General features: G+C 38.8%; 1 protein-coding gene across 2 annotated transcripts in view; it reads right to left on the bottom strand.

The window, feature by feature from the left end:
- Positions 1–27,719, bottom strand: part of CA10 (carbonic anhydrase 10) — a 155,239-nt gene that overhangs the window by 15,457 nt on the left and 112,063 nt on the right. For both annotated transcript variants that reach the window (XM_059485752.1, XM_059485751.1), the window contains one exon: positions 10,391–10,576. In XM_059485752.1, coding sequence (XP_059341735.1) covers positions 10,391–10,576 — 186 coding nt within the window. The remainder of the gene's footprint in view (positions 1–10,390; positions 10,577–27,719) is intronic.

Below are 27,719 nucleotides of genomic sequence, written 5' to 3'. Positions count from 1 at the left end.
ATCATCATTTCTGACTTTGTGCAGGATTTTCTGACTAAACACTGCATTTAAATTGTTTTCTCATTTTAAATACTGCAGATCGTCAGCCACCATGATGATGAACTCGATATAAATGCTCCATTTGGTAGATTCAGTTACATAATGGTGCTCTGTATTTCTGCTGGAATTCTGTTTCTTTAGCAATGAGCCCAGAAACCAGCAGAAAATGGTTCCTGCATGTCAAGAATGTGGGGAAGTGGTGATTGATGCTGTTTCTGTTGTTCACTGCATTGCCCTGAGACATTGAATACAAAGGATGCCAGAGGAGGTCACTGACAGAGGATTTAGCAGTTCAAGCCTTCTCCAAAATCCACCAGACCTCTGAGTCCACCTTGCTAAAGAACCACCTGTAGTTCCATTTCTGTTCAGGGGCTGGGCATGATGGACAAGGGCAGACAGACAGACAGAGTGCTGCACCTGACCCCTCTGCCTTTATTTAATGTCTTTGTTATGTACCATATCCTCCGGTATGGCTTTTGCACAGCAAATCAAAAACAAAAAAAAACCACCAAAAAACAAAAACAACAGCCCTTTCTCTTAGTGCACTGATGAAATGGAGCTGAAAATTACTGGAGATAAAAATCCAGCTCTTTGAACTGTAATGCTAAGAATTCTTCAACGAAAGTAAACACCTAATTGAGGATAATGTTGGCTCTCTCTATAACTTTATTACTTTGTCAATCTTACATCATTAAGCCTGTATTTAATTTCATTATCCTGCAGTAAGCAGTTTGTTGTTGAGGTGAGATAGGCTGGTTTGTGGTGTCTGTAGGCAAAGCTGTGTTTTACTTTAAATGCAGGTAGTGCTGTTTTTAGCTTTTGAGTTATGTAGAAACAATGTAATTATCCTATTACCTTGCTAAAACATCTGATAATTTGTCAATGATGTGAAAACATGAGAACTTAAACGTGATAAATTCAAGTAGGAATGTAGCTGTTATTTTCTTTCCGTTCCACTTTAACAATATCAATTTGCCAGGCTGTTGTGAGGAAAGGATTCCATATTAAACTGTCAGTGGGGGATGGCGTATCACTAAAAGGATTAATAATAAAAGATATATTTCTGATTTTAGTAAGCTTAATATATATGCAAAGTAAGTGTTTAGCTGTATAAACCATTCAAATATATACAATTTAGTTTTACTGCATACCAAATTATGTGCCCCTTTTCTCTAGGCTTTGCAAAGCCCATTATATCAAGTTTAAAGGGAGACACATAGAAAGAAGGCAAAGAAAAAAAATCTAGTTCTTCCTACTTTAAAAAAAATGCTGTAGAAGTGTGAGCCCAGTAAAAATTCAGAATTCTGTCTACAGAGTTCCCAGACTCCTCAAGAAGTCCCTTAATCCTATTAAAAATTGCTGGTTTCTCAGCAAACAGCACGAAGAGTTTTTCCTGGGAGAAATGTTTTAATAATTAAAATTAGTCAATACTGAAGTGCAGAAGGTTATTTGATCTTGCTCAGAAACTGACACTTTCCAGAAGGGAAAAAAAAAATGCAATCTGTCTAGTAAATCACTTTTTGCAGAACTGGGAGTCAAGTAGAAGAAATTTGCTGCAGAAGAAAAGAGGGCAACTCACCAGGGAAATGGGATTGCTGAAAACAATTGTGAGTTTGAAAATCAAGGTGGAGATTTTTAGGACATTTCCTGAAAAAAAATCTCTAAGTCTATCAAGATGAGACGTAAAAATGCATTTGTTAGTACTTCAGGGCACTGCATCTCTCAACCACATAATATAAAGTTGCTGTTGGCTCTGGTGCTCCAGTCCAAATTTCAGTTTGTCTACTTTCCCCCTCTAATTCCAATTAAACTCAGCTGTTTTATCAAGTCAGTCTATATTTCTGCACAGAACTGAGGCTTCCCACCTTCATTTAATACAGTGAAATTTTGCTCCCATCACCCCTGTCAGCTCTGGACAGTGGCAGCAGATGACAAGATGAAATCAAAGCCCTGCCCATGGCTGTCTGTGCCCAGCAGAGCTGGATTCCTTTCGAGCCTTGCTCTTTTCCAGCCTTTCATTTGATACTGCATGTGCCACACAAGCTGTGGCACTTCCCCAGCGCATGTTCAAACCCAAATATTCCCATTTTTATAAACACCAAACCTCTCCTCTGGCCCTTTCTGATCCATTTCTTTCTGTCACTTAAAATCTGTCACTCTTCCAGCATTATTACTGCCATCCAGCTGTTCCATCCCCCCAGTGTGCATCTCCTAGAGAGGCAAAATGGTCCTTAAACACACCCCGGTTTCCTGTCTCAGTGGGGTTCAGGGGTCAGTGAATGCCAGTCTGAGACCAGGCCTCTGCTTTGTCACGATGGAAAAGGGCAGTGATGCTGCTCCAGCACCTGCATCACTCTGGGGAAATCACAGGTGGCCATTGCAAGTGTCTCTGGAAGCAGAAAAATCAATTCAAGTGCTCTGGCAGGTTGCAGTATCTCACCTTTTCCCTGAACAGCTAAATTGTGTCTTTGCATTCTGAATTTTAGCTCTGTCGTAGCATAATTAGAATCAACTCATTTCAGAAACAAAAAAAAAAGTATACCAAATGTTGCATTAACTGTGTTACAAAAGTATTTTACTTTATCACACAATGAGGGCAGCATTAATGTACAATCTAAATGTACAGTGATGCTGCAATTCAGCAGAATTGATGTTGTGGCTGAAAAAACCCCCGACCTTCTGAATTACTTTAATTTGTTTGATTCACCTTGTTTGACCCCTCTCTGTGGCAGATCAGGTAAGGCAGCAAAGAGGGAGGCACAAAAAGACTGTCAGGGCAAGCAAACTAAGAGAGGCACAACTAGCTCTTCTGCTCCCACTTCTTAACTCTGGAGCATTAAACCTGTGCATTCTGTAATTTTTTTAGCTAAATTTATTCTGTGTTATTTGAAGCACCACAAAATACATGCATTGTTTTGGAAAAAAGAAAATTAAAAAGACAACAGAAGAACTGCCTTTAACTCAGAAGATAGCTGGGAGAACAGGCACAGGCTTAATCTGCTCATACTCTGAGCAGGGAGCAGAAAGTACTATATTTATACCCTCGATAAATGATTTCATGTTGTTATTATATTTGCTGGATCTTCTAATTTTTAAGTAAGGAACACTGGAACAGAACATATTTTTTAGCATCTTTCATGTTTATACCATACTTTACAAGTGAAGTACTCAAAATTCAGTAAGTAGCAGAGGAACATCTTGGAGATGGGCATCTGGCAACTGTCACAAATCCTGGTATTGGGAATCTCATGGGTGGGACAGGCACAGATTATTCCACAGGCTGAGGTGATTGGAGTAGTTTGCTCACAGACCTGTGCAGTTTTATACCCTTATCATATTTACACTATTATTGGCCAACCAAAGGCCTGGTAAATATACAATTTAATAATAAAAGTAGATCTAATTGGACAAGGTAATTGCTACTACTTGAAAAGACCCAGATAAAATCATACAGTCCAGTCCCTGCAGCTGAGGCTGGATATAGGTCTCTGTTGTAGTTAGATGAGAAAATGTTCTGTGAGGGACGCTGTGGAACAGCTCAATTGCCAGTGACTTTTGCAGGATCTGCTTGTACCTTGGAGGAACTGTCTCTCAACAAAATACTTTTGACCATGCAGCTCTCATCTCAGTCCAGACAAGACACCAGAGCAAAGAAAAGCAGGAATGAAGGTGGTGCTGCCATGGCAAACTCCTCTGCAGGCAGGGGAACCACCAGCTTGGGTTCTGCCATTCCCCCAGATCCCATTTCCTTCTGGTTCCTCTACTGCTAATAACAAATGGGGAGAAGGGTAAAAGTGCCAGCAGCAATAAAGGGAAAAAGAATTCAGTGCAACCTATCTAAAGCAGCAGCAGCTCACATTGCTTCAGAACAGGAGGATCAGGAGGAGGAGGAAAATTTTTCATTAAACAAAACACCAATGACAGCTTCTTAATAAATATAAGAAAATATTTTCACCTAACCAACTATTAAATAGTGGATTATTCATTCAAACCAGCTCAGCATTCACCTGTTGCTGGTTTTATCTCACGTTTATATATGTATGCACACACACATTAGGTTTTCAGTTCTCACTATGCTAATCATTTGAGAAAATTTGGCCCAAAAACCTGAAGGTTAGTGCATCACAGCAGGACACAGATTTCAGATTACAAAGGCTGTGCTGTTTTTTTCTCAAGTTGTTTGCAATAGTTTTATTGTCTGTGGCTGGAGGTGTTCAGCCAGCCATATGTAGCTCTTTTTGACCCTTATTTGCAGTGTCACTGCTGTAAATAAGATTTCCAAAATGCATTAAAAGTACATGGGAAGCATGCTGGTGTTATCATAGTGCAGTTTGCTCATCAGAAACTGGTGCAGCTCTACTTCTTCACAGAGAGATGGTGTAAGAAAGGTGTACAGATGAAATCTGTGCATGCTAAGGATAGCTTTATTTGCTTCATTAATAGCCAGTTTGATAAACAGCTGTTCAGTTACAGGTCTTCTGATTAGAATCCAAGTATGAAGACTGTCAAAATAATTAAATGGTTCAATAAATCTGAGACTATATATCCAAAGAAAAATTACTATACATTAGAGATTTTTTAAGAGGTATTCACCCCATCTTTGAAGTTCCATGAACTTCAACGACACATCTTGAAAGTTATTTTTCACTGCTTCACTGATTTTTAATATTGTCAAATACTTATGGCCCTGCAATCCAGAAGTACTTTGGGATCTACTTAGCCTGGTGTATTTATTATACTACAGTCTTCTCTATGTGGCATCTGTTTTATCAACCTCTTGTTCTATATTTACAAGTTTGGAAATTTGAAAGGTAGCTGGTGAGAGGCAGGTTCAGGTATGGATGACAAAAGGCTTTCTGGGTGGCACAATATTGGGTATATATGACGGGAGGTTCATATATACATATATTGTATATATACATATATTGTATATATGACAGGAGGTTCATGACTGTTCTTTGATGGAGTTGGGTGTTGCAGCTTGCACAGTGCACTGTCTGAGGATGATGAACTTTGACTTGAGCAGCAACAGTGCAAGTTCTGCCTGCTTAAGGTGCCCCTTATTATTCTGTTCCATATCAATGGAACAGAATAAAAACAGAGTGAATTTTGAGAAATCAGGTGGCCAAAATTTCTGGGTCTTTGCAAACACCATGAGCTCTCATGGCTTCACCCTGCCATGCCTGTTGTCCTGCCCACAGTTGACTCACCCTCTATCATTTGCAAACCCAGCACAAGAATTACCCTGTGAGGTAACTGGTAGTTAATGGGGAAACGTGCTAATAGCATTCCAAGGGCTGTCATTAGTGTCTGCTGTGTGCAGCTATTCGCAGTTCAGAATTTCCAAGGGGACCATGACATGACAGCTTCCAGCACTGCACATTTCTGAATTAGGATTTTGGTTCAGGCCCAGCTTGAAACAAAACAACAAACTAAAAGGAGACAGATGGTCTCTTCCAGCTCCTCACTGCACTTTTATTTTCCTCTTCATAAACATTAAAGGACAGATTTTCAGCTGGTATAGGATGATACAGCTCAGTAATTCCGTTGGTTTTCTAGAATTCTCCTTTTTTATATTGTATTATTTTAAACTATGTACATCTTCAAATTTAATAACAGTAATTCACTTTTAGTTATAAGTTGCCACTTATAAGGAAAAAATAAGCACAAAATAAGGAATAGTATCTAGCAGTACACAGATAAAACTGATCTACTTCAAGCTGCCCAAAGATTGTTTGGTGATCACAACGAAAATATTGATGAGTTTAAAAGATCATTTGAAAGACAGATGGCATCAAAAAACTGATGTGATATTCTTTGTTAGGAAATAAGCCTGTGTCTTTAAAATTCTCTTTTCCCCTTAATCTTTTGGTAATTTCTACAATATTAGCAATTTCTGGATACTTTATTATTTGGCAATACCTTGTGTACATAAAGTAAGAAAAAACAAAGATCATGTAAAAGCTCACAATGGAGTTTGCATTTTAAATTTAGGTGAATTTAAGTATTTTGAATCCTAGAGATTGCATCCTATTTTTTCTTATATTGTGACCCCCATAGTTTATGTGCTTGTAACAGTTACAACGTACATCCCAAATTACATCTGTCATCATCCCCACGGTTTCACTCATTTCCAGGGATTTTTTATATATATGAAGATTAGTGGGAGTAAACCCTGAATATGCTGCCTGACAGCTCAAAATTCTAACAAAAGATCTCCAACTTTCTTTGAAGTACTCATCTTCAATACTGACTGTATCTAAAAAATAGTGAGATATTTTCAAATTGGCCATGGGTAAAAGGCTTTCGGAACTCTTTGTTGTTGTTGATGCTTTTGTTTTTGGGGATTTTTCTGCCCTGCCACTTTTCCTTTCATCATTTTCCTGGATTTCTGAAAGGAAATCCTATGAGAATAGAATAGACTGACATTCATTAGAATCTGGAAGAATAAGGGTGATTCCTTTTTATTTCTAATTAACTGCACCAGGGAACGGCTCTACCAGTCAGGAGGAAGAACAGTTCCTCTATTGTGCCTTCTGTGACTTAGGAACAGTACATGGGGAGGCTCTAAGCTATAAATCAAACAGTGAAAATCCTCTTAACTGAACACACCCTTGGGCTTCACACAGAATAAGGGTTTGCCCTAATCATAAGCAGAACTAGTTGGGGTTTTTTTGCTGAAACGGGGGTTTGCTGGAAAATGCTTATGTATCAAAACCAAAGTACCTTGTGGAGGGAACTTGATTAAAAAGAGATTTTTTTTTTATGAAAGACAAGCAGAAACTATCAGAAATTTCCCTGATTTCCTGCCCATTTGTCTTGTGATTCATCTAAAAGCGTGCAGATCAGATGCCTTCGGGAAATGGCTGGTTTGCCTGTGATGCCCCTCCCCAAAGAAGGGCTGGCTGAGTGTGAGTAAAATCATGTTTGTGGGTACAGACAGACTCTCAAAGGGACAACCTGGGCACCCAAAGCATGACAGCTTTAAGGCTGCCACGGACTACTCTGACTTACACTAGAATTCCTGGGGTTAGGCTGTGATTTGCAGCCTTGGGTGCAGATGGAAATATTCCTGCCTGATGCCTCTTTCACAGCAGTAATTGTGCCCAAATCAGGAAGGGTCAGGGCTGGGTTGTTCTGCTGAAACCACAGCAGCACCACCCTCCCAGGCTTGTCCATGAGCCACCTCACTGGAAATATCTCACTGCCTCCACTGCTCTGAAAGAAGAAATGGAATAAAAATGTGCCAAAATTTAAAACAACTGAAGCAGTCTTAGTGTAGTAATTTGTGATTTGAGTAAAACTGGCTCCACAGGTGAGTGCCACAATACTCTTCAGAACAGCCCATGAGTTCCAAAACCACAATACTCATTACTAGGATGAGAAATCTGCCTGGCCCTTTGATTATTAGTTTTTGTCTTTGAAATACAGGCACATCCTGCTAAAGGAGTTTGTGGTAAAGAGGCTTCACGTTCTGCCCATGGTGAATTTTTCTGCAAATGATTTATGTATTTTTCATGATGTTTTTATTGGTAGCATATTTTTGTGATGTTTTATTGATCCTTACCTGTTTTCTTAATGTGAAGAGAGCAAGCAATGAACACTAATCTGTCTTCTCAAGCACTTGACAGTGGTACACTTAGTAGTACTAAGAAGTCTTTTATCCTTCTCTGAATCAGAATTCCTTATTTCAGGCAAGTATGCTAATTTATCATTTATGCACATTACCATAAGCTTTTCTGTTCTCCCAGAAAATAAAATAAAAAAGAGGGTAGAAGTTTGCTTCTTCTGGAGAATCTTAGCAGAACCCTAATTTGAAAGCCGTGCTCCTCTAATGCATTATTTAACGAATTTTAGTGCAGTGCAAGTGCTGCACTGAGAGTTTGGTGGATTGGAGCAGGAAGAAGGAGCTGGGTCTGCACAACCTCACCAGGATACTTCAGTCTTCAGGGGGCCAAAACAGCAGCAGGTAATGAGAACTGGGTGGCTGAGCTCCTGTAGCCATGGATGCTGTCAGATTAATTCTTGTGCCAGCATAGGAAGTGATGGGACCATGCTGTGCTCTGAACATGGATTTCAAAGCATCAGGCTGGGCTGAAGGTGCTGTATGGGACTGATAGCTCAGTCACTTTGTGCTTTGATTGTCAGAGGAAATGGGAAATAAATGGCTGAAGTGGAGAAGAGCAAAGATTTATTCATGTAACAAAATACACCAAATATATACTGTTCACATTGAACATGCCTTGGAAAAGAAATTTTAAAAAATCTATTTTCATTATTCCTAAGAATTTTGCATTTGAGAGAATGTGACAGCTGCTTCTGGCCAGTCCTATACCGAAGGTTAAGCAGATGAAGGCTGTGTTGCCAGCTGGTTCTGTTATTAGCAGAGTAGTAAAGTAGTGGCATGTTCATACTTAGATAAGAAAAAGTAAATAAAGTTCAAGATGATGGAAGGAGATGGAAAGTAATGGACTTGCCTTTTCTAGCTAAAATCCAGAATTCTCTTTGCCTTTGGTAAAACTTTCAGAGTAATAACTTGCATATGGCAAGCTGTGCCTATGGCAAATCATCAGTGACAAAGTGCTTTCATGGCAGGTACATTAAAAACCCCAACCAAAGCACTGAATTCATCTCAGTATCTGAAAGGGAGTCCTTGAATCTCAGCTCCTCTGCCTGCTGTTTGTCTGTGCTCTGTTGTCAAGGAAAATGCATCTCCACAGAGTGATTTGCCCTGTCCTAAGAGACCCAGCTCTGGCTGTCAGGACTGATTAATCCTTTGAAGGTGCGGAGCTCTTTCTATTCAGTGCAGGAGGATTCAGACAACAAGATGAATCCTGCACACGCTGCAGACCCAGTTGTGCCTGACTGACCGACAGCAGTTTCCACCAAGCTCAGTTTTCTGCTCTTATTAAGAAATGTTGAGGTCTCTGTTAAAAACCACCAAATATTAATAGTACTTCAGAACTCTAGCTTTCAAAACCAGAAGAACCTATAGCTAATAACAATAAGTATTGCCAGACAATGCTCTACATTTTTCCATTGTTACAGTCTAGGACTGATGAATTAAAAACTCTTTTAGAAGCATCTGAAATGGTGGTGACACATTACAAGTGCTGTGGTATGTTTCAACCAGATTTTTGCTTTCATGTTCAGTCAATTTTTTTTTTTTGTTGAATATTGCTCTCATGTGTCTGAACAGCAAAGCAAAGACCTTGTTTACTACAACATCCTTTCAGCACTTAAAGGAGGAATACATGATGAGTTCACTTATAGAATTGAACAAAGGCAACCAAAATCACTTGCGTAAGTCATTAGTAATTTCACAAAAAAGCTGCCACAGGCTATATGTCGCTTATAAAACAAAGCCAATGATTACCATCAATTATAACATCATCAGGTAACAATGCTGCAATTAATTTCTTACTCTTAAATAACTGCTGTTGCTCAGTGCCAAAGAAAATGCCACACATTAAGTGACTCATCACCAGTCTGTGATGCATAGTACAGATGTTAATTTGATTACTCATCTTTGAGAAAATAAGTGCTTTATGATTAGAAAGCTTTTCTTTTTTGATATTCTGAAAGAATGGTAAGAGAGTGGCTTTAAAAATAATCCCTAAAGTAACATAGAGTTATTGTGAACCATTATTTTGAGTTGTAGAGTTGGACACTGCGTAGTTCACAGCCATGGCCCAAGCTGGAGGACAATGGGGTACTGCAAACCTCATGCATCTCTTTTATGTGAGAATGTTCCTATATAAGGAAAATGGAAGGATCCCATTTTGTTTGTCCCAGAAAATCTGCAAACTTTATTGTAAATCTTGAAAAAGGGCTCCATCTAAGCCACTAAAATATTTATCCAGCAAGAATAATGAGCCATTCTAGAATAGGTATCAGAATCAAGAAATTATGGTCTTTCTTGGGACAGGAAATACATGTTATAGACACGTATTTAAGATAAAACATTACTATTCTGCCAGGGACTATGTATGCAGTTAACTTTATTTCTGGAGCAGAATTCTGAGGAGTCATCTCCAGAATCAAGTATCGCCTTGTTTCTTCATGAATCAAAGGCAGGATGGTACTCAACGTGAAGTTTTACAGACCATTGAGAAGCAAAATAGCACTTCTGTGGGAATTTGAAGCACTTCCAGGATTACTTTGTAGTTAATCTCATGCTTCCCTTTACAAGAGACATAAAGGCCCCATCCAAAGAGACCCGATTAAACAATTCCCCGATTTTCAGAACGGCTGCAGGAAAACAGTTTTTACAGATTAACTTGCAAATACCTTCGGGCAGAAATAAGAGGCGGGTAATTCCTGGTGGTACCACCTCCCCAGGGTGACATACCTCTCCAGAAAAGGCCTGGCCATTGAGGAGGTGCTCTGAGCCCTGGCTGTCCTCGCTGCCAAAGTGTAACCGGATTTCCTCCAGGCGGTGGCTGTAGGTCATGGGGCCCCCGGAGATGTTCACCAGGTGCTCCTTGTCTAACCGCAGGGACACGTGTCTCCCTGTGTTGTACATCGTCCCACTGACCTAAACAAAGTGGAGAGGAGGAAAAAAAAAAGGTTTTTCTTTTCACAATAATCTCCAAAACTTACAAACTGATTGGGGTTTTGCTCTTTACGCGCCTTCACTCAAGTACAGCGACGCATCTTGTGGTTGTGAGATGAAACAACCAACCTCAGGTCACACTTCAATTTCTGCTTTGAACCTTACATTGTGTATTCAAATATTTTGTTAAAACCCTATGTACACATTTTAGCCTTGGGCTGACATGGTGGATAGGACTGTTGCACTCCTAATTAAGTAGGTTTTTAGAGTACTTTTCTTGCCAGGTCTGAATAATGGCTTCATTTGAAAATTTCCGCACAGGAAATGGGAACATTTCAGCTGACATAAATTATTAAAGTACACTCGAACAAATCTGAAACTTAATTTTTCCCCCTTCTTTTAATATTTATAAGAAAGTTACCCAAAAGTAAAGGTGCTTCAAAAAGCTGAGATGCAATTTTTTATTAATACGGAACTCTATGTCTCCTGGAGCTGTAGATAAAAACCTTCACTGTCTTCCTATGCAGGTCTTTTTGTTTTGTTATAAATATTTTATGTCTACAATTGCCAGGTCTTTTAACCAGAGAAGTACAGAACTAATTCAAATTTGATTATATAGGTCTAGTTCATGCTACACATCAAATAGCCCCTTAAGATTCATCTTGATTTTTTAAAAGGCTCAATGTTGTGCTTCATTTGCAAATTTGCAAACTGATTTACAGCTACTGTAATGTAAAATGATTGCAAAAACTTTTCATATGGAATATAATTCTGTCATGATTTCCACCATCTTAGAAAAAGTTTCTAGACCTAGAAATTCTTTAATTTATGCCATTAGAAAGTCAAATATACCAGTTTGAATTAGAATTATTATTTATTTAAAAACATTCTGCATGGATACAAATGTACACTTGAATAACATTCGTTTAATTTAAGAAGCAGAAGTGTAGCAACAATATGCTTCTTGCACTTCAATGTAAAGTTAAAGACACTGACTATTATGTATTCTATCCTATACTACATCAGTATTATGGTAATTAATGGTAAATATTACTGTAATTCATATTATGGTAATATGCTACAGTGTCATTTTATCTATAATATTAATTACTGAGTTTAAATGACGTGTTTTCTTTCACAGTACATTGTAAAAAGTTACACAGAACAGACTGTGCACTTGAGCTAAATGTAGGAGATTAAACAGCTTTTGATTGTTGTGGTTCTTTAAACTTTGATACAGATGTTCTACTTTTTTTTATGCTTATTCCAATTTAAAGTAAGCAGTAATAAATTTCTTATGAAAAGGCATAAAGACAGATATTCCTGTTCATTGCAAATAAATCACAATGATTTTATTTATAAATGCTTCTTACTTTTTCTACTTGACTTTGCATGCATAATAATTAAATACCAAGTTTAGCTTAATAAGTCAAAGAAGGTTAGTTTATTGAACTCAGTTTCAGTACACTGCATATAAATGACACAAAATTGCTAATCATAAATAACAAATGGAGTTTGAAAACAAACAGGGGGAAATGGATAAATCCTCTTATTGACACTTGGAAGCTCATGCTTCACTGAACCCTCAGTTAAATTCAGCAGCTATGCAAAAATATTCAGAAACCGTTTTCTTACCTAAACTGGCATAAATCTCAAATGAGGTTACCATTATTTCCTCTCTCCAAGTAAAACTGACCCAAATAACCCCCAGTGTGAATCAAATCACTGTCCACAGAGTAGAGAGGGGAAATGATAAGAGGCGGATGCATGAACAGGAGTAGCATTTGTCTTTCTTATTTCCCGCTTCATAAAAATGCAGTGCTCATGATGACACGGTACTGGCTTCTTGAAACCAGAATTTTCCTGCATAGCTGCAGATGGGGAATGCCAGTAAAGCAGTGAAGCGTCTGAAGTGCCATCTGATCTGATCTGATGGGAAGTGAGAACACTAGAAGTGAGACTGTTAAATTCTCCTGCATGGGCACAGACTGCGCACCAGGCAGAACAAAGTCCAAGATCTTCAATATGAAAATACAAGGCCCGGCCCTTTGATGTGCCTTCTTAGGTTTAGAGGCAGCGCTGGTTTTGTTGTTGTGTGTGCCCAGAGAAGAAGGAGCTGCAGAGAGCACTTGAGATTCAGCACCAAACTGCACCTTCAGGACATGCCCATTCATGAAGTAGGGTCTTATATTTTCCATGTATTGAGATTAAAGCTGAATGAAAAGGCTGAAATATTGAGGAACTTTTTTTTTGTGAGGAGACATTGTGACTTGCCCAGGCTCTATAGTCGGTTGTGCTTGATTATGGGAAGGACCATCATATGTGAATTTCTTTCTTGAAGTTCAGGATATTGCCTGGTTTATACACAACCCCAAAATCTTGCCACCTTTACAGGTGTACGTTTCAAGTACAATCATTTACAGTCAGGACACAGAAACACTTGAATGTGTTCACCCTCCGTTAGCAAGCTCAACACCCACAAATGCCTTTTGCAGAGCAAATATGTTTTATTTTCCTTATGTACAGTGTTAACTGCTACTGCAGGAAAATGAGTTTCTGATCTTGTTCACTACTGCTAAGAGAAGGATTCTTCATATTTATAGTACTGAGCCTTTAAAGTGATGGCGACTCATTTCAGAACAGCAAATTAAGTTGGTTTTGGGGAAAGCAAACTTGCATGTGGCCTTACAAAACGTGGCAGGTGTAGAAGTTGACAAGGAAGTATTTTCTGCAATTTGAACATTACCCTACAAAGTAAATGGTATGGAGAGTAGGCACCTTATGGGAAAGTTGTTCCCTTTTCCTGTCTCAGTGAACAGTCTCTGCTACTCCAAAAAGCACAGTATTTAATTTTTATATGTGGACTGGATAAAATGTTATAGGGTAGTTTAAAAGGCTCATAAAAAAGACCTGTTAAGATCTATATAACGATTTCCTTAATTAGTCAGATGGATCTCAGGTGTTTCAGCATGGTGGCTTTTGTGCTGCTTCTTGCTCTACTTTGTTCTCTGCATGCTTGACTTGCAAGATACACAAAGATGAAAACTCAGCAAACAAACCTGGAGAAGAAATAAGCACTAAATCTTGATCTCCTCTTTTTAAAAATGATTAATATTCACATTTATCTGATGTGCTAGAAATGAGACTGCAATAGAGAAAACATAATAAATCATCCATAAAGCTGGTCTGAGAAAACAGAAAAGTCCAAAATCCTACAAGTTAATGATTAGGCCACAATCTCAGTTGACCTCATTTTCCTCACAGATTTAGAAACATTTCCAAACAGGTAATATTATCCGTGGCAAAATCTCTAGTTAGAAGAGAGCACTCTCATGGGCTTCAATATTAATTATGGAACACTTCAACTTTGGTAGGCTTTAATTAATATATTAACATATTCCTGATGTCGTTATTTTCTTTTAAATCTCATTGCTTTTAATTCTTGCTTCACAGAGCTTTGTGCACATCATTCTCCAGCAGCATTTTTCTCTCTCTTTATCTTGATGCAAAACATCCATACGGGCATAGGCTGCTGATATATTCAATACTTCATTTCTCAATAAGATCTGGATATCTTGTGGTAGCTCTATATAACTTGGCCCTGTGACCACAAAAAAAGGCACAATTCTGCTCCTTGAAAGGTGGAACATAAGCAAAGTCAGTAAAAATGCACACCCAAAAACCACAATCTCTTTGCTGCACATTTATCTTGAAATGCTACAGACTTTATGACCATTAGGAAAAACCCCACAATAATAAAAAAAAAAAACCAGCAAAATCCCTAAACCAAAACAAAATCCACATAAAAACCAGTCCAAAAACATTCCTCTCCCCCTGCCCCCCAATGGTGGTTTTTAACCCAGCATCTGTGGAAACATTTTTGTTTTGTCCCAGCTAACTCTGCATCTTGTTCCCTTCGTCTTTTCTTCCACAGATAGTACTGAACAAAATGCTTGTCAGAACTTCCTTTGTGGCCTACATCTTTATATTACAGCCTCTGTGAAAAGAGCCTTCAAAACGCTGAGCAGGAGAAAAGGAAGCCTGTTTCAGGGTGAAGCCGTGCTAGAAATGTGAGCAAGGAATGCAAGAGGAAAGGGGATGGATGCTTTGCCTTTCAATTCCATGCTACATCTGCAGTTCATTGTCACCTTCAATGGGTGGCACAGACCCTCTGCTTCCTGGGGCCTTTACAGATAGTGAACTATTACCTTTTGGATTTATTTAAGTTAAAAGTGAGCTGAAGATTAGTTCCAAGAACATTTTTAAACTTGTATCAGAATCTGCCATTGGAGCAGCACTGAATGTAAGGGAGCAGGAAAATCAATTGTGTATGGCTGCCTTCCCTGGTGTCCTTGGATCTTATCTGCAATATTGGGTGTTCCTTTCTTTAGGATAAAAATACATACAGTCCAAAGAAGGCTTATGGCTTTGGAGGGAAACAAATCACCAAGGTTTGAGTTGTCTTTTGGAGGAATTATAGTGCCCTGGTTTTACGTGCTGCAATAACCAGTTTTTGATCATCTGCGGCCTGGCTTTTCCATATTTTCCTCCTGGAGCGCCATGTTCCAGCAGAACAGGAAAGCAGCTGTGCAGACTCTGGGAGGGGTGGGAATTGTGGACTTTCCTCCTCTGTGAGCAGCACCTGAACCAATCTACCATCACCTTTGGTTTCTGCTCCTCAGCAATGGCAGCAGGGCCGTAGGGATCCCAAGGAACCTGTGACGTGGATTTCTGCTCAGCTCCTCTCCCTGAGCAGCTCCATGGAGGGATGGGTGCTCCATGAAATATTAAAGCATTATCAGTAATATTAAATACGTCATAGAATCCCCCATCTATGCATCTTAAGGTGAAAAAATGCAAAAAATAAGTATGCTGCTTTTTTTTTGTTTGTTTCAGTGGGATATGTCAACATCTTTGCCAGAGTGATTAATTTTCCTTCTGAGAGTTAGGAAGAATTGTCCCATGGAAAATTTCACCCTCTAACTAATGTTATCTGAACTTGAGTTTCTATGTGCAGTAATAAACTGAATCATTCTTCTGAGCCCCTCAAGCAAATTGCTTTCATTTAATGGGGTTATTTTGGTGGTTGTTCACAGTATCTTGACCATGTCCGGTGATATAAAGTTTTTTCCTCCCTGATTTAAATTGACTGGACTATAGCAAGTACCCTTACCTCCCTTGTGCAAAGCAGAGGCTGCTTCAGGTGTGTGATCTGAAATCCCACTATAGGGGCAGTGTGGAAGCACTGCACCAAACCAGAATTTCAGAGGTAACCTGCCAGAGCAACCTGCTTTGCTCTCTGCAGCAGAATTATATTCCTTTATTTTGTGCAGTAGCAGTGGCTACTACGTGAGGACATTTGTTCTCTCAATATTGTTCTTACGGTATCTGGTTATTTTCAGTAGTTTTATGGTGTTGATTCCTCGAGCTGCTACTAGAGGGAGCCCAAGCTGGAATATAAAATGGTTTTATAGAGTTGCTGTTAAACAATCCTTTAAAGAAGAAGTGTTTTGAAGTCTTCTCTTAAAGAGGAGATTGCCATATTCAAATAGGAGACAGCTTTTCTATTGATTTTCCAAACTTTTGAGATCTTTATTCTGGTCCTGAGGAATTTTCTGTGTGTATGGAGATACATGTACAAAAGAACTTTCAAAATTGTATTTAAGCAGTTATTTTCTACAGAAGATGCAGTTTTATTTAGGTGCTTTCAACTAATATTTATAAATTTGAAGAGTTATTTTATCTTAATGCCTTCCCCCTGCCTTTATGCTTAATCACTGTATGCAACATTATGTGAAGAAATTGTGGAAATGCTTTATTTTTGAAAGTAATTTTAGGGGAAAATTCCGTTTCCTGCATGCTTTCCTTGCTGCCAGCAGAGAGCAGTGTCCACCCACTCCACACAGCCTTTACCCGTATCCCACAGGGACAGCCAGAAAGAAAAGGAAAATTCATCTGGTTTATGTGGCACTGCTGTAGTCTGCGGCTTTAATCCAGGAGTGGTGGATCCAGCTGTGGGACAGAACTGTGGGATCTGTCCCACAGCTCAAGAAGAGTTTGGGGGATTCAGGCTCTGCAGGTTTCTTGGTCACCCGATAAAACATCCAGAGTGGCTTTTCTGGCAAGAATTCAATGGACCTTATGTTGTGTTTATGAAAAAAAAAATGTGGAGAGAAGGGAAATAAAGATAAGAAAACACCACTTACTGGGAGGGAGCTGCAATCTAATTGCTGGGCTTTGAAGAACAACAGGCACCATCATCAATATTTGATTAAAAAAGGCCCATGTGAAAAATGTAAAATGTAAGAGAGAAGTGTAAAGATTAACATAATCTTTTCATCTTCTCAGTTGAAAACTTTATAAAAGGAAATGATGTTAATGAGCCTAATTAACCCATTTACCGGCCTAACGTAATGTGTCATCTACCAGTATATGGCATGATACATGTTTTTTCTGCTTTTAAATCCCCATTTTCAGGAGGAACTTTTCCCATTCGCTCCTCTGAATTTCCGCCGATTTACTTCCCATAAGTGACTAGTCCATAAAAAATGTGGAGTTAACATCATAAATTAAATATTCAGCCTTACTGGCTAATGAGAACAGTATGTCAAATTTCAGTAATCAAAATAACATGCTTCAATAATGTATACTCCATTCTATAACACAATATAATTTTAATAGAAGACCACGGGGTCGTGGTTATTCTTGAGATAATTATATGCCACAGGATGTGCAGGAATGAAATTGCTCCAAGGACATTGGTAACACGCCACAGAGTGCATGGGCCACATGCTGCCTTTTAGGAATAACAAAGTGCTTCATTGCCATGCCTTGTGAAGGCTGACCTAGAACAGAGACTAGATGAAGCTAAAGAATAAAGTAGGGGTTTATTAGGAGGCCTCAACAGATCCACCTTGGGCAGCACAAGAGCCCAGCCAGGGCTATGCCCCAGGTGAACCCAAAGTGGTCACAAAAATGAACAGCCTGTCATGAGGTCTCACACTTTTATAAGTTCTGGTCCATTAGTGTGTTGGAGCTAATTGTCCAATTACAGCTCCAGCCCATGCAGTCCCATCCTTGTCACAGGCATCTTTTTTACGGAAAATCCTTTCTTTAGGATGTTTCCTTCTTCTGGGAAGGTGAGGCCCCAGAGAAAGAATGCAAACAGTGGTTATCTGCTGCTGTGGAATGCAACAGGTGCACCTGGGATTGGCCCATGTTCCATGTTTACAATTAAGGGCCAATCAGGGGCCAAGCTCTCTGGGACAGATTCACAGAGAGCTCCCTTGTTTATTCATTTCTATTCTATTCTTAGCTTAGCAGCTTCTGAACTTTTCGCTCTATTCCTTTTAGTATAGTCATAATGTATTATATATAATAAAATAATAAATCCAGCCTTCTGATCATGGAGTCAAGATTCTCGTCTATCTCTTCACCCCTGAGGAACCCTTGCCAGCCTTGCAACACATCCTTCTTGTTTTTCTCTCTTCAGCCCATGTTGTTTGTGCTCTTGGGCCTGAGATCTGCATCATTTGTCCTTGGGTCCCCAGCTAGAGAAGGAATTGTTTTGTCTCCCTACTCTGTGCACAGAGCTCACCATCCCTTTATATGAAGCCTAGACCCACACACTAAAGCAGCACAGAGTCTGAAAAATATAAAAGCCAAAACCTGAGGCATAAATTCTGTTTCCACTACTCCATTAATACAATTATTTCTGCTTGTTAGTAACTATGGAGCCTAAAGCAAATGCAGCCAAATTTATGGTGTCTTGCACTAATAATTGCTGGGCATGTTGACACCAGCTTTGCCGTGATATCATTCTCTCCTTAATATAAAGCATTCCATTGTGAGTAAAAAAGATATTTTGGGGCAATCTAAGCCAGACTGCAGAACTCAGCTGTTAAAAATCCTGTGTGTCCACTGCCACTTTTTTACCACTGATAGCAACCCGCATCCTGTGCTGTGACAGTCACAAGCATTACATGAAGGAGGGAAAAATACATTTGCATGCTCCTCTTAATGTATTAACCTTAGTTTATAAATAGGCTAAGTCAAAAAGTAATTAAAGGAATTTTAAGGGTTTCGGAGAACTCCTTTTCCTAATGTAGTCTTGCAGTATATAAAGAGATTTTAGTTTGGTTTTGTTTGTAGAATCTGCATTAAAAGTTGTATTAAGGATAATTTTTGTCTCTGATAAAGGGATGTCAAAAGAGCTGCCTTTTCAAAATCTGAAGGATTAGATAAATATTTAAAAGGTTGTAAATGGCAGAGAAGCCAACAAATTTATGAGAAATACAGATCAATGAAAAATTGCTCTTTCCATTTTTATGTGGCTTCAAAAGGTAAAATTGAGCATGTTAAAAAACAGAGGGCCTGAGTTCCTTTTTAATGAGTTACACTGATACACTGACCTTTGGAGCTGCCTGCTTTCAGAGCTCTTCTTTCAGAGAGGTCTTGGCTTGAAAAGCTAGAGGTTTTCCAAAGGAATCCAGATCAGACAGAAATTTATACGATGTATATTGAAATTAGTGTGTTTTAATTTCCTTATGTTTACCATCTAGCAAGACAGACATTTGATGCTTAAATCTCATTTGACCAACGGTGTCTTAATAAATATGTTCCAGCTTTCTAAGATCTTGATTTTGCTTCTACATTTTCTTCAGTACTTTCATTCCCAACACATCCTTCCCTGCTGAGAGGATGAGATATAGCCAGTTGATTGAAATTCTCATTTAAACTCTTGGTGCATCTTCCACTTTACTGTTTGTGCACAGTATTAGCAAAAAGGCTGTGCTAAATTAATTTGAGAAGTATCTTCCAGGTTAAGTAATTAACAGTGTAATGTTGTGTAGGTTATTAAGGTACTCACTGCTTTATTTACCTGGATCTGTATATCTTTATACATGTATGTATATGTATCTCTATATAGACATCTATAGAAGTGAAATATTTTATTTTTTACTAACTTTATTAATAGTAAGGAGGAGAAAAATGTCCTCTCACACAGGCCTAGATTAATAAAAAACCTTTGTTCTTTGTTGTTGTTTTGCATGCAGAACAGCAGATCCGAGTGCCTGAGAATCACAGAGTTTCCTGCCCAAGGTAAAGGATGTGCCCTCAAAGCTCATCTGTTTCACTCTACAGTCAAAACACACCATTATTAAGGTTAATGATTCAATTTTCCAAGAGCTAGAAAACACCACTTATTTATTTCTCTAGTCCTTTGCTGCCAGGATGTTCAAATTTCTAGGCCTATTAAGTTTTCATAAACTCTATAAAATAAGGAAGGGACTGCTGCTGTCTTTTGTGATCCTCTGCCTACTCCAGCCATGATCCATGAACTGATCCTAAGGAAAACTGCAGGGACTGAGCTGTGGTGTAGCCAAAGAAGCATGGTGATGCTTTAATTAAATTATAAATGAGTGGAAATGTAAAGTTTATAAACTCAGCTTTTTAGCCATGAAAGGGAAAAAAGTTTTATGAGGTTTTTTTGAAAGTTTTTGAGAATAGTGTTACTTATAATATTCACTGCTTCTCAAATCAGTGCCAAGAAAAAAAAAATCATAATTATTGCAATATAATTTCCCAAGCCCTGTATCTCTGGAGGTAAACTAGTATTTAGATAACTTGAAATTTGACCTCAATAAAACTCATTATGTGTCAAGGCAAATCCTTTGTGGCATGCAAAAATTGTGGGCTATTCTGCCTAGTAGCATATTTTACTGGGAGTTTTCTTCTTTTTCTTTTAGAGCAGGAGAGAGCTGTTTTGTCCTGGCCTGCTTTTTCTATTTCTTTAAAGAAGGTGAATAAATTAGCCTTTCCAGTTCAAATTATTACTGTTCAAGTTTAACAGAGAATTGCTTTACTGTTCTCATTTTGTCTGCCTCAAAAGCATCTGTGTACTTTTTACGTTGAGAAAACGGCAGAACCGCAGAAGAGGCAGAAATAAAAGAAAAACAAACAACCAATCCCTGTCCTGAACCTATCTTTGCTTTTCTTGTCACTTCCCACTCTGCCAAAACTCTTCACTTTTTCTCCTGACAATGCATAATGCAAGGTGGACAGAAGAGTAGGAAATTTGGGTTACAACATAAATTTGAGCTCCAGATTCACTTCGGAGCACTCCTCTGCTTAACTTGGTCAAGAAATTTTGTGTCAATTCTTTTCTCTTTTGTTAATTTTTGGTTGGTTTGGGGTTTTTTGTTTAGTTGGTCAGGTTTTTTTCCCATTCCCTGCCATGTTTATGGATTCCATGCCCACGGGGGAAGAGCCAGTCCTTTGTTCCACACACTGATCTGTAAAGCTCCATGTACACAGCAGTTACATAAATCAGTATTTTTACAAGTAACCAAAATTAAGGCTTTGGATACCAAGAAGAACCTTTGCCCTCTTAGATCATTCCCACATATGTCTTATTCCACCTAGAGTGAAAGACATTTTTCCATTAGCTCAAATCCTAAAGAAATTGTGAGAAACTATTCTGAAAAAGGCTATTAGAAAACCAATTTTACTACTGTGACAATTTGCCACCAATTCCCCTCTGTTTTCTTGGTTGCTTTGCTTACAAAGCACAGATTTATCTGGCTCTGCAAAAGAATCCCTAAGAAAAAGAGGAAGGAGTTATGGGATAAAGTTAGCTAGGAATCAGCATATGAAAATGCTTTTCCAATACAGATACCATTTAAACTGTAGAGAATCTCAGCTTTCCAAATATAAAAGTTAAAATTTTATAATTTATATTTCCAAATATAAAAGTTAATTTTTAAGAAGTATTTTATCACCTACATTCTAAAAGTTTCAGGAATGTTTCATCTGTTGAAACCTGTTGACAAGTTCATCTTTATTATCTTCCCAGGAAGACTGAACAGTCCGTTTTCAGCTATGGATCTACAATCTATTTATCAGCAATTGCTTTTCCTCCTCTTTTATTTTTGGTTTTTTTTTTTTTTTTTTACCTTTTTTCCTTTGTGGCCAGCTGGGGCTAGATGCTCTCAAATGCTTGTGTAGGAGGATCTTCCCCAGCTCTGGGTGTTGGCACAAGTATTTCTGTGCTCACAGTTCTATTTGGGATAAATTAAAGCTGAGGAATTGTGAGGTGCTGAACATCTTAGTGACAGTGTAAAGACAGCCTCCCTCTCTTTATCCCTAACCAAGATGAGTTTTAGAGCTTCTTCTCACACTCAGGTTTGCTGTTCTTGCCTGCAGAAGAGGAAAATACTTTAAATGTGCTTATGTTCATACCAATTAGACAGTGCTTAGGCCAAACTGGAGCTTTCAGAAATTAACTCTTGCAGATCAGAATAAATATTGCTTACAAGAGTCCAGTAAAAATTTCAGCACACTTGGTATTTTTAATGGTTTTAAATTCACAGATTCTGCTGCCCCTGAGCTACTGGAATGGGTGAGCATTACCAGATTTTGGTATGTAATTGGTGACTAATATAGGCTAAAGCAGAGATAGGAACTGCTCCCAACCCTTCACTTAGAGAAAAATGTCCACTCCCTGATGTAATTTAAAGATTTGTATGTCTAATATGGCTTATGTCTTATTATTTTCATACCAACTATTACTAAAGCCTAGATGATGCCTAATAAACAAATCCTTTGATCATCTTTAAAATGACAAACCTGCTGATTAATTTCATTTTCTTCAACAAGATATTGCTATATTGATTTTAGCACCCTGTTTTTAAGAAACAGAGAGTGCCCAGAATTGCTTGCTATGACAGTCTTGAAAGTAGGGCATCAACAGACTTGGCAAAGGACTGAATTTATAAAGAAAAGATTTTGCTGGAGATCTAATCCATTATCCCTCCATTGCTGACATTCAGTTGCAAGGAGAACACTGGGCCAAAGTGCCCAATACTTTGAGAAAACATTCTGGCTCACAGAGGAGGGAACCTCAGGGCTGGGCCACATGGGAACATTAAAAAAGCTGCCTCTAATTGCAGGAATATTTTTCATCACTGTTGGAATTTACTTTTCTCTGAGTATATGAAACCTCTGCACACGTTCAGGAGTGTCAGAGTGTCTTCAATCAGTCTGCCTTACCCAGCTGAGTGGCTGGGCAGAAGGTTCATGTGATGATGGCACAGCTGTTAAAAACCAAACAAATAAACCGGAGCAACAGAAAATTCTTGTAGACCTCAGACTACAACAAAATTCATGTAGGGGCAAACATCCTAAAATGTACCAGTTAGAATAGCAAAAAGACTTTTTCATGTCAAAGTTCCACCTCAAGACTGAGTGCAGCTTGTGTAGTAAAACTGCGGGTTTGTGTATATATGGATCCACGCGGGGACTCAAAGCATCTGTGTAATTATCCAGGTACATATGTGGCTATTGGCATGTCAGGTCAGAGATACGTATTCAGGGTGTAATTCCAGCTCTTTTTTAAAAGTTTGGGGTTTTTTGATTTCTTGGTTTTTGGTTTTGTTTGTTCCGTTTGGTTTTGTTGTTTTTGTTGGTTTTGATTTGGTTTTAGTTTTGGTTTTGGGTGTTTTTTTCCTCTGGTTTTTTTCTGGTTTTTTTTTTTTCCTGTTTTCCATACCAGCTTATGCTCTCACAGCATAAAAACCCCAGCTTGAAACATAAATTTATAGAGCCTAGAGCATAACAGAAGCACTGAGGGATTACTGAATATTATGTGATACTGACAAGATGATAATTGACAACTTAGTAATAAGTACTGAGTAAAAACCTGAATAGAAATATTATGGCCAAATCACCTTTAAGGGATTTCAGATTGGTTTAAATACTGTTGCTTGTTGTCTTTTTCATTTATATATTTTAAAAAAAGGTTGATACTCCTAAATCCCTGCATTTCATTGTACGTTCTGTCTTACAACAGCAAAGAAAAGTCAAACCAACAACCTCGAAAATAAAATATCTACACTCAAGGTGAGTGTTCCTCAAAGTGTGGGCCACCACCCTGAAATGAGGCACAAGGTGGCAGATATCAGTGATTTAATTCCCCCTGACCCACAACTGTTTCCAGCAGCTGCCAGATGTTGAAGCCCTGTGCTGAAAGCACGTGGAGACCAAGACTGCTCCACATGTGCTCCAAGTCAGAGAAATCCTGATCTAGGCTTTTTCCCTATCCAGGCACCTCAACTGACATAAACTCCTTCTCTGAAGTGCTAAGTAAACAGAATTCTGTAAGTCATAACATTCTAGGTTTCTAATAATCCTCAGAAGCTCCTAAATACCTCCCTTAGGCTTTCACATTAGAAAAATGTGAATCCTAAAGTTTTTATCTGTAATTGTGCAAAGGGATTTTTCCTCCACCTTTCAGTGAATTGGTTAGTTTGATCTCTTTTTTTACTATCCTATACATAGGGGATAGTCATAATTTTGAATCTCTTTTTCATGTAATACCTGTCCCTGTGTTACTCAGGAAGTTAAACACACACAGTGAGGTCTCAAGTGTCTCCTGCTTTTCTGGGTAAACTCATTGTCTGTTGTGCGTCTCTGTTCTTGGTGTTTGGAGAAGAATTAAATATTTTCTGCAAGTCTGAAGCTCACCTAAATCCTGACGAAAGTGTGCAGCACAGGGATCTGTGTGATCTGAGTGTTCTACCCAAAAGGAAATGCTCAGTGAACATGCAGCTTTTCACTTCCACATCACAGTGTTACCTAGTTCCCAGCTACCTGAACACATTTTTCTCCCCACCAAGGTAGTGGGACAGATTATAAATTCTTATTTAAATATGGATCTGGTAGTGCTGCAAGAGCATCTGAGGTAGGAACAATTTAAAACACATTGTCAGCACTGACCTACCTTCATTCCTGAATCTGAAGGCATGAGCATTCTGTTCTTTACTGTGGTTGAAGCCTGGAACTCTCCTATTGGAAGTGTCAGAAGCAAGATAAGGTGGTAGTTGTCCAGATAATTGTTAAATTTGAGTAACTCTTTATTAAAAAAACCTTTATCTCCATGGAAGATTCATGCTTGACCACAGGGAAGTTTAGAAGCTTCTCCAGAAAGCATGGGAAAAAGGACAATTATGGTCCTTCTTTAGGATCCTGAAAATATTTTGCTACAAAATTTGATAGGGACAGAATTCTCTAACATATGTTTCAAATGTTCCAAACCAGCAGACTTCAGATTCTGCTCCAGGGTAAGGGTGAAGGAGGATGCTTGGTGGCTACCTTTCTTACATCTCTATTTGTTAGGATCATAGAAGAGGCCTCTCCAGTTATTTTATGTATTCACAAAATAAATTAGAAGACATTTTACCAATGTCTAGTAAGAAAAAAAAAAAAAGCCCCACCTCTTGATTATACAATATGTACTCAAAATATCTGCAGAATAATTTATTCTTATTCCTAGAAGCAAGATATTCACTTGGTACCCTCCTGCCCACTATCCCAGCACTGCTATTTGTAAGTCTAATTCCAGAATAAATACAAAAATAAAACAGCCCCAGCTATGGCAAAGAGATGAACAAACCCTCGTGAAACACAGAACAGAGCATGGATTAAAATCCTGAATGACTTCACATACTTTTAATGAATATTTTAGCTGAATATATCAGCCCACAGAGAATAATCCTGGGCATGCCAGGACGAGGCTGCAGTAAGAGCTAATCTACCAACATGCTGCTTCCAGCAAGTCAGAGACCTAAAACTTAATCTACATCATCTAGAAAAGCATGTGTGCAGAAAATGTGTAATGCCAGATCATACTATAAAATAGAAGATTAGGGCTGAAAAAGGATTAGAAATTAATTAAGGAGCTTCTTCATGTTTCCTGATATCCTTCTGATCTGTGACCAGCCTATCTTCAGGGTCTCTGCTACTGATGCAGTTGTTACAGTTCTAATCACAAACACTACAAAGGATTATTATTGAGCTTTAGGAAGAGCTGCAGCTCAGTGGTTTGGGGTTTATTTTCCCTTTCCACACTTGCAGATCTGTTGCAGGGACACTCTCCAGGCTCACACTACGAGGAGCAGCAGCTCTTTGGGGGTGGCAGAGATGGGGTGATATCACCTCACCTGATATCTCACTGCAGGGCTACAACAGGAGCTGATATCTCACTGCAGGGCTACAACAGGGAGATGATATCTCACTGCAGGGCTACAATAGGGAGATGATATCTTACTCCAGGGCTACAACAGGGAGCTGATATCTCACTGTAGGGCTACAACAGGGAGCTGATATCTCACTGCAGGGCAACAACAGGGAGCTGATATCTTACTCCAGGGCTACAACAGGGAGCTGATATCTCACTGCAGGGCTACAACAGGGAGATGATATCTCACTGCAAGGCTACAACAGGGAGCTGATATCTCACTGCAGGGCTACAACAGGAGCTGATATCTTACTCCAGGGCTACAACAGGGAGCTGATATATCACTGTATCTCACAACAGGCTCTCTGCCCCTTCCAGAGGAGCAGCAGAGACCTGACACAGCCCCAGCCAAGGAAACGAAACAATGGGGAGGTCTGAGCTCCTCTCTGATCCATCTCCTCTGTTCTCCAAAGTTAAGCAAAATAATCCTGGGCTCAGTTTGGTGAGGAGGATGGCTGTGGGCTGGTTTTGCAGATGATGGTATAAACACACAACTACAAAAACAAGTTAGACACTGAAAAGAAAAGCTACATCTTATGAATTTCAATTCAAACTTTGCAGTGGGCTCACTGAAAGTTTTAAACTACATGTACTTGACTTACAGGTTAAGAGTATGCATCAGGCAAGAATTAATTCTGATTGATATTAATTAATTCTAGTAATATTAATCAATTTTTAATTATAGTACTTATTATGCAGGTAGTTTCTTACTTTTGACACGACATATTTCCATTTTCTGGAACCTGATCACAGCCTCAAGATTAAACCCCAGTTGGACAAAATTATTATTTTGTTTGGAATTCCCAAATTAATTTCCATAATATGGAATTAACGTGACTGTAGGAGATATTCTATAAACAGGGCCCTCAAGCTTGTTTCAGTGTAAATCAAATGTATTTTATCACTTTTATGAACAAACAGCTATAAGCAGGTTCTGAAGTAGAGAGGGTATCGTGCACTGACAGCCTTTATGAAAGCAAGTGACAATAAAAGAGCAGTAAACAATTTTTAGCCAAAGATTAAACAGTTTGGTTTCAAAGAAGTGAGCAGGGAGGAACTGGCTTGTCAAGATAAAAGATGTTTCCTGATTGTATGAATTCCAGCGCAAACAAAAATTACTCCTGAAACCCTCCTAAACTCATGATAGTGATAAATCAGACAAAAAAAGAAGCTCTGAATATTAAACATTTCCTTCAAAAAATATTAATGGTATCTGGAAACTAGTGTTATTACCATAAGATGCAGCATGATTCAACATGAATTGAGACAAAAATCAAAGCATTGACTCCTTTGTACAAAATGTTATTACATGAGTAATTCCACAGGCCTGTCGTTCTCAGCTCTGTGAAATTTACTGCATTCTCTTTTCCAGGATAAATTCACAGGTGGAGCCTCTCCTTTCTTGCACACATCTCAGGGGTTGTTTAAATTTCCATTTTCAGGTTCCCACATTACCATATTGCAGAGTTGAAATTTTTTTTTCTATTTTAACTTTCGTGGTGCAGTGTTTTGGGGGATAAAGGAGGACACTTTTTTGCATCAGCACTGACACATCCCTCGGATGTGGCCTCAGGGGCCCAAAGGCCTCTGTCCCCTTTTACCTGTGCTTGGCTTCCCGTCACCAAGACGTGCAGGACATCTCCATCTCAACCTCGGTGTTTCCATGGGGTGTTGGTACCAAACCAGCTCTGCTCCCACTTAAACACATTCCAGGGAAACAAAATGAGATCAACAGTGATCCTGTCCCTGCTGCCTGATGTTTCCAGCCAGAAAACCTGGAGTTGCTGATGGCAGAGACAGCCCTGGAGCCACAAACAACATGGTCCCACTGGTAGGTAATTGGTTGAATCTGTTTAGCTGGAAAGCTAAATCTAGAAAGTTGTTTTAAAATTGTCTTTGCTGAAACCTGTGCAGCTGTGGGTTCACACTGTCTCTGACATGCAAGGGAGCTGCTTCCAAACTGCTGTCAAAGGATGTTATTTTTGCCAAGAGCCCCTATGTCTGAAGTTTCTGCAATGCCTGCAATATGGTGCATTGATAATTAGGGAA

The sequence above is a fragment of the Ammospiza nelsoni genome, chromosome 19 (genome assembly GCF_027579445.1).
Source record: "Ammospiza nelsoni isolate bAmmNel1 chromosome 19, bAmmNel1.pri, whole genome shotgun sequence".
In the NCBI taxonomy this organism is placed as follows: Eukaryota; Metazoa; Chordata; class Aves; order Passeriformes; family Passerellidae; genus Ammospiza; species Ammospiza nelsoni.
This window is presented reverse-complemented; position numbering and strand designations above follow the sequence as displayed.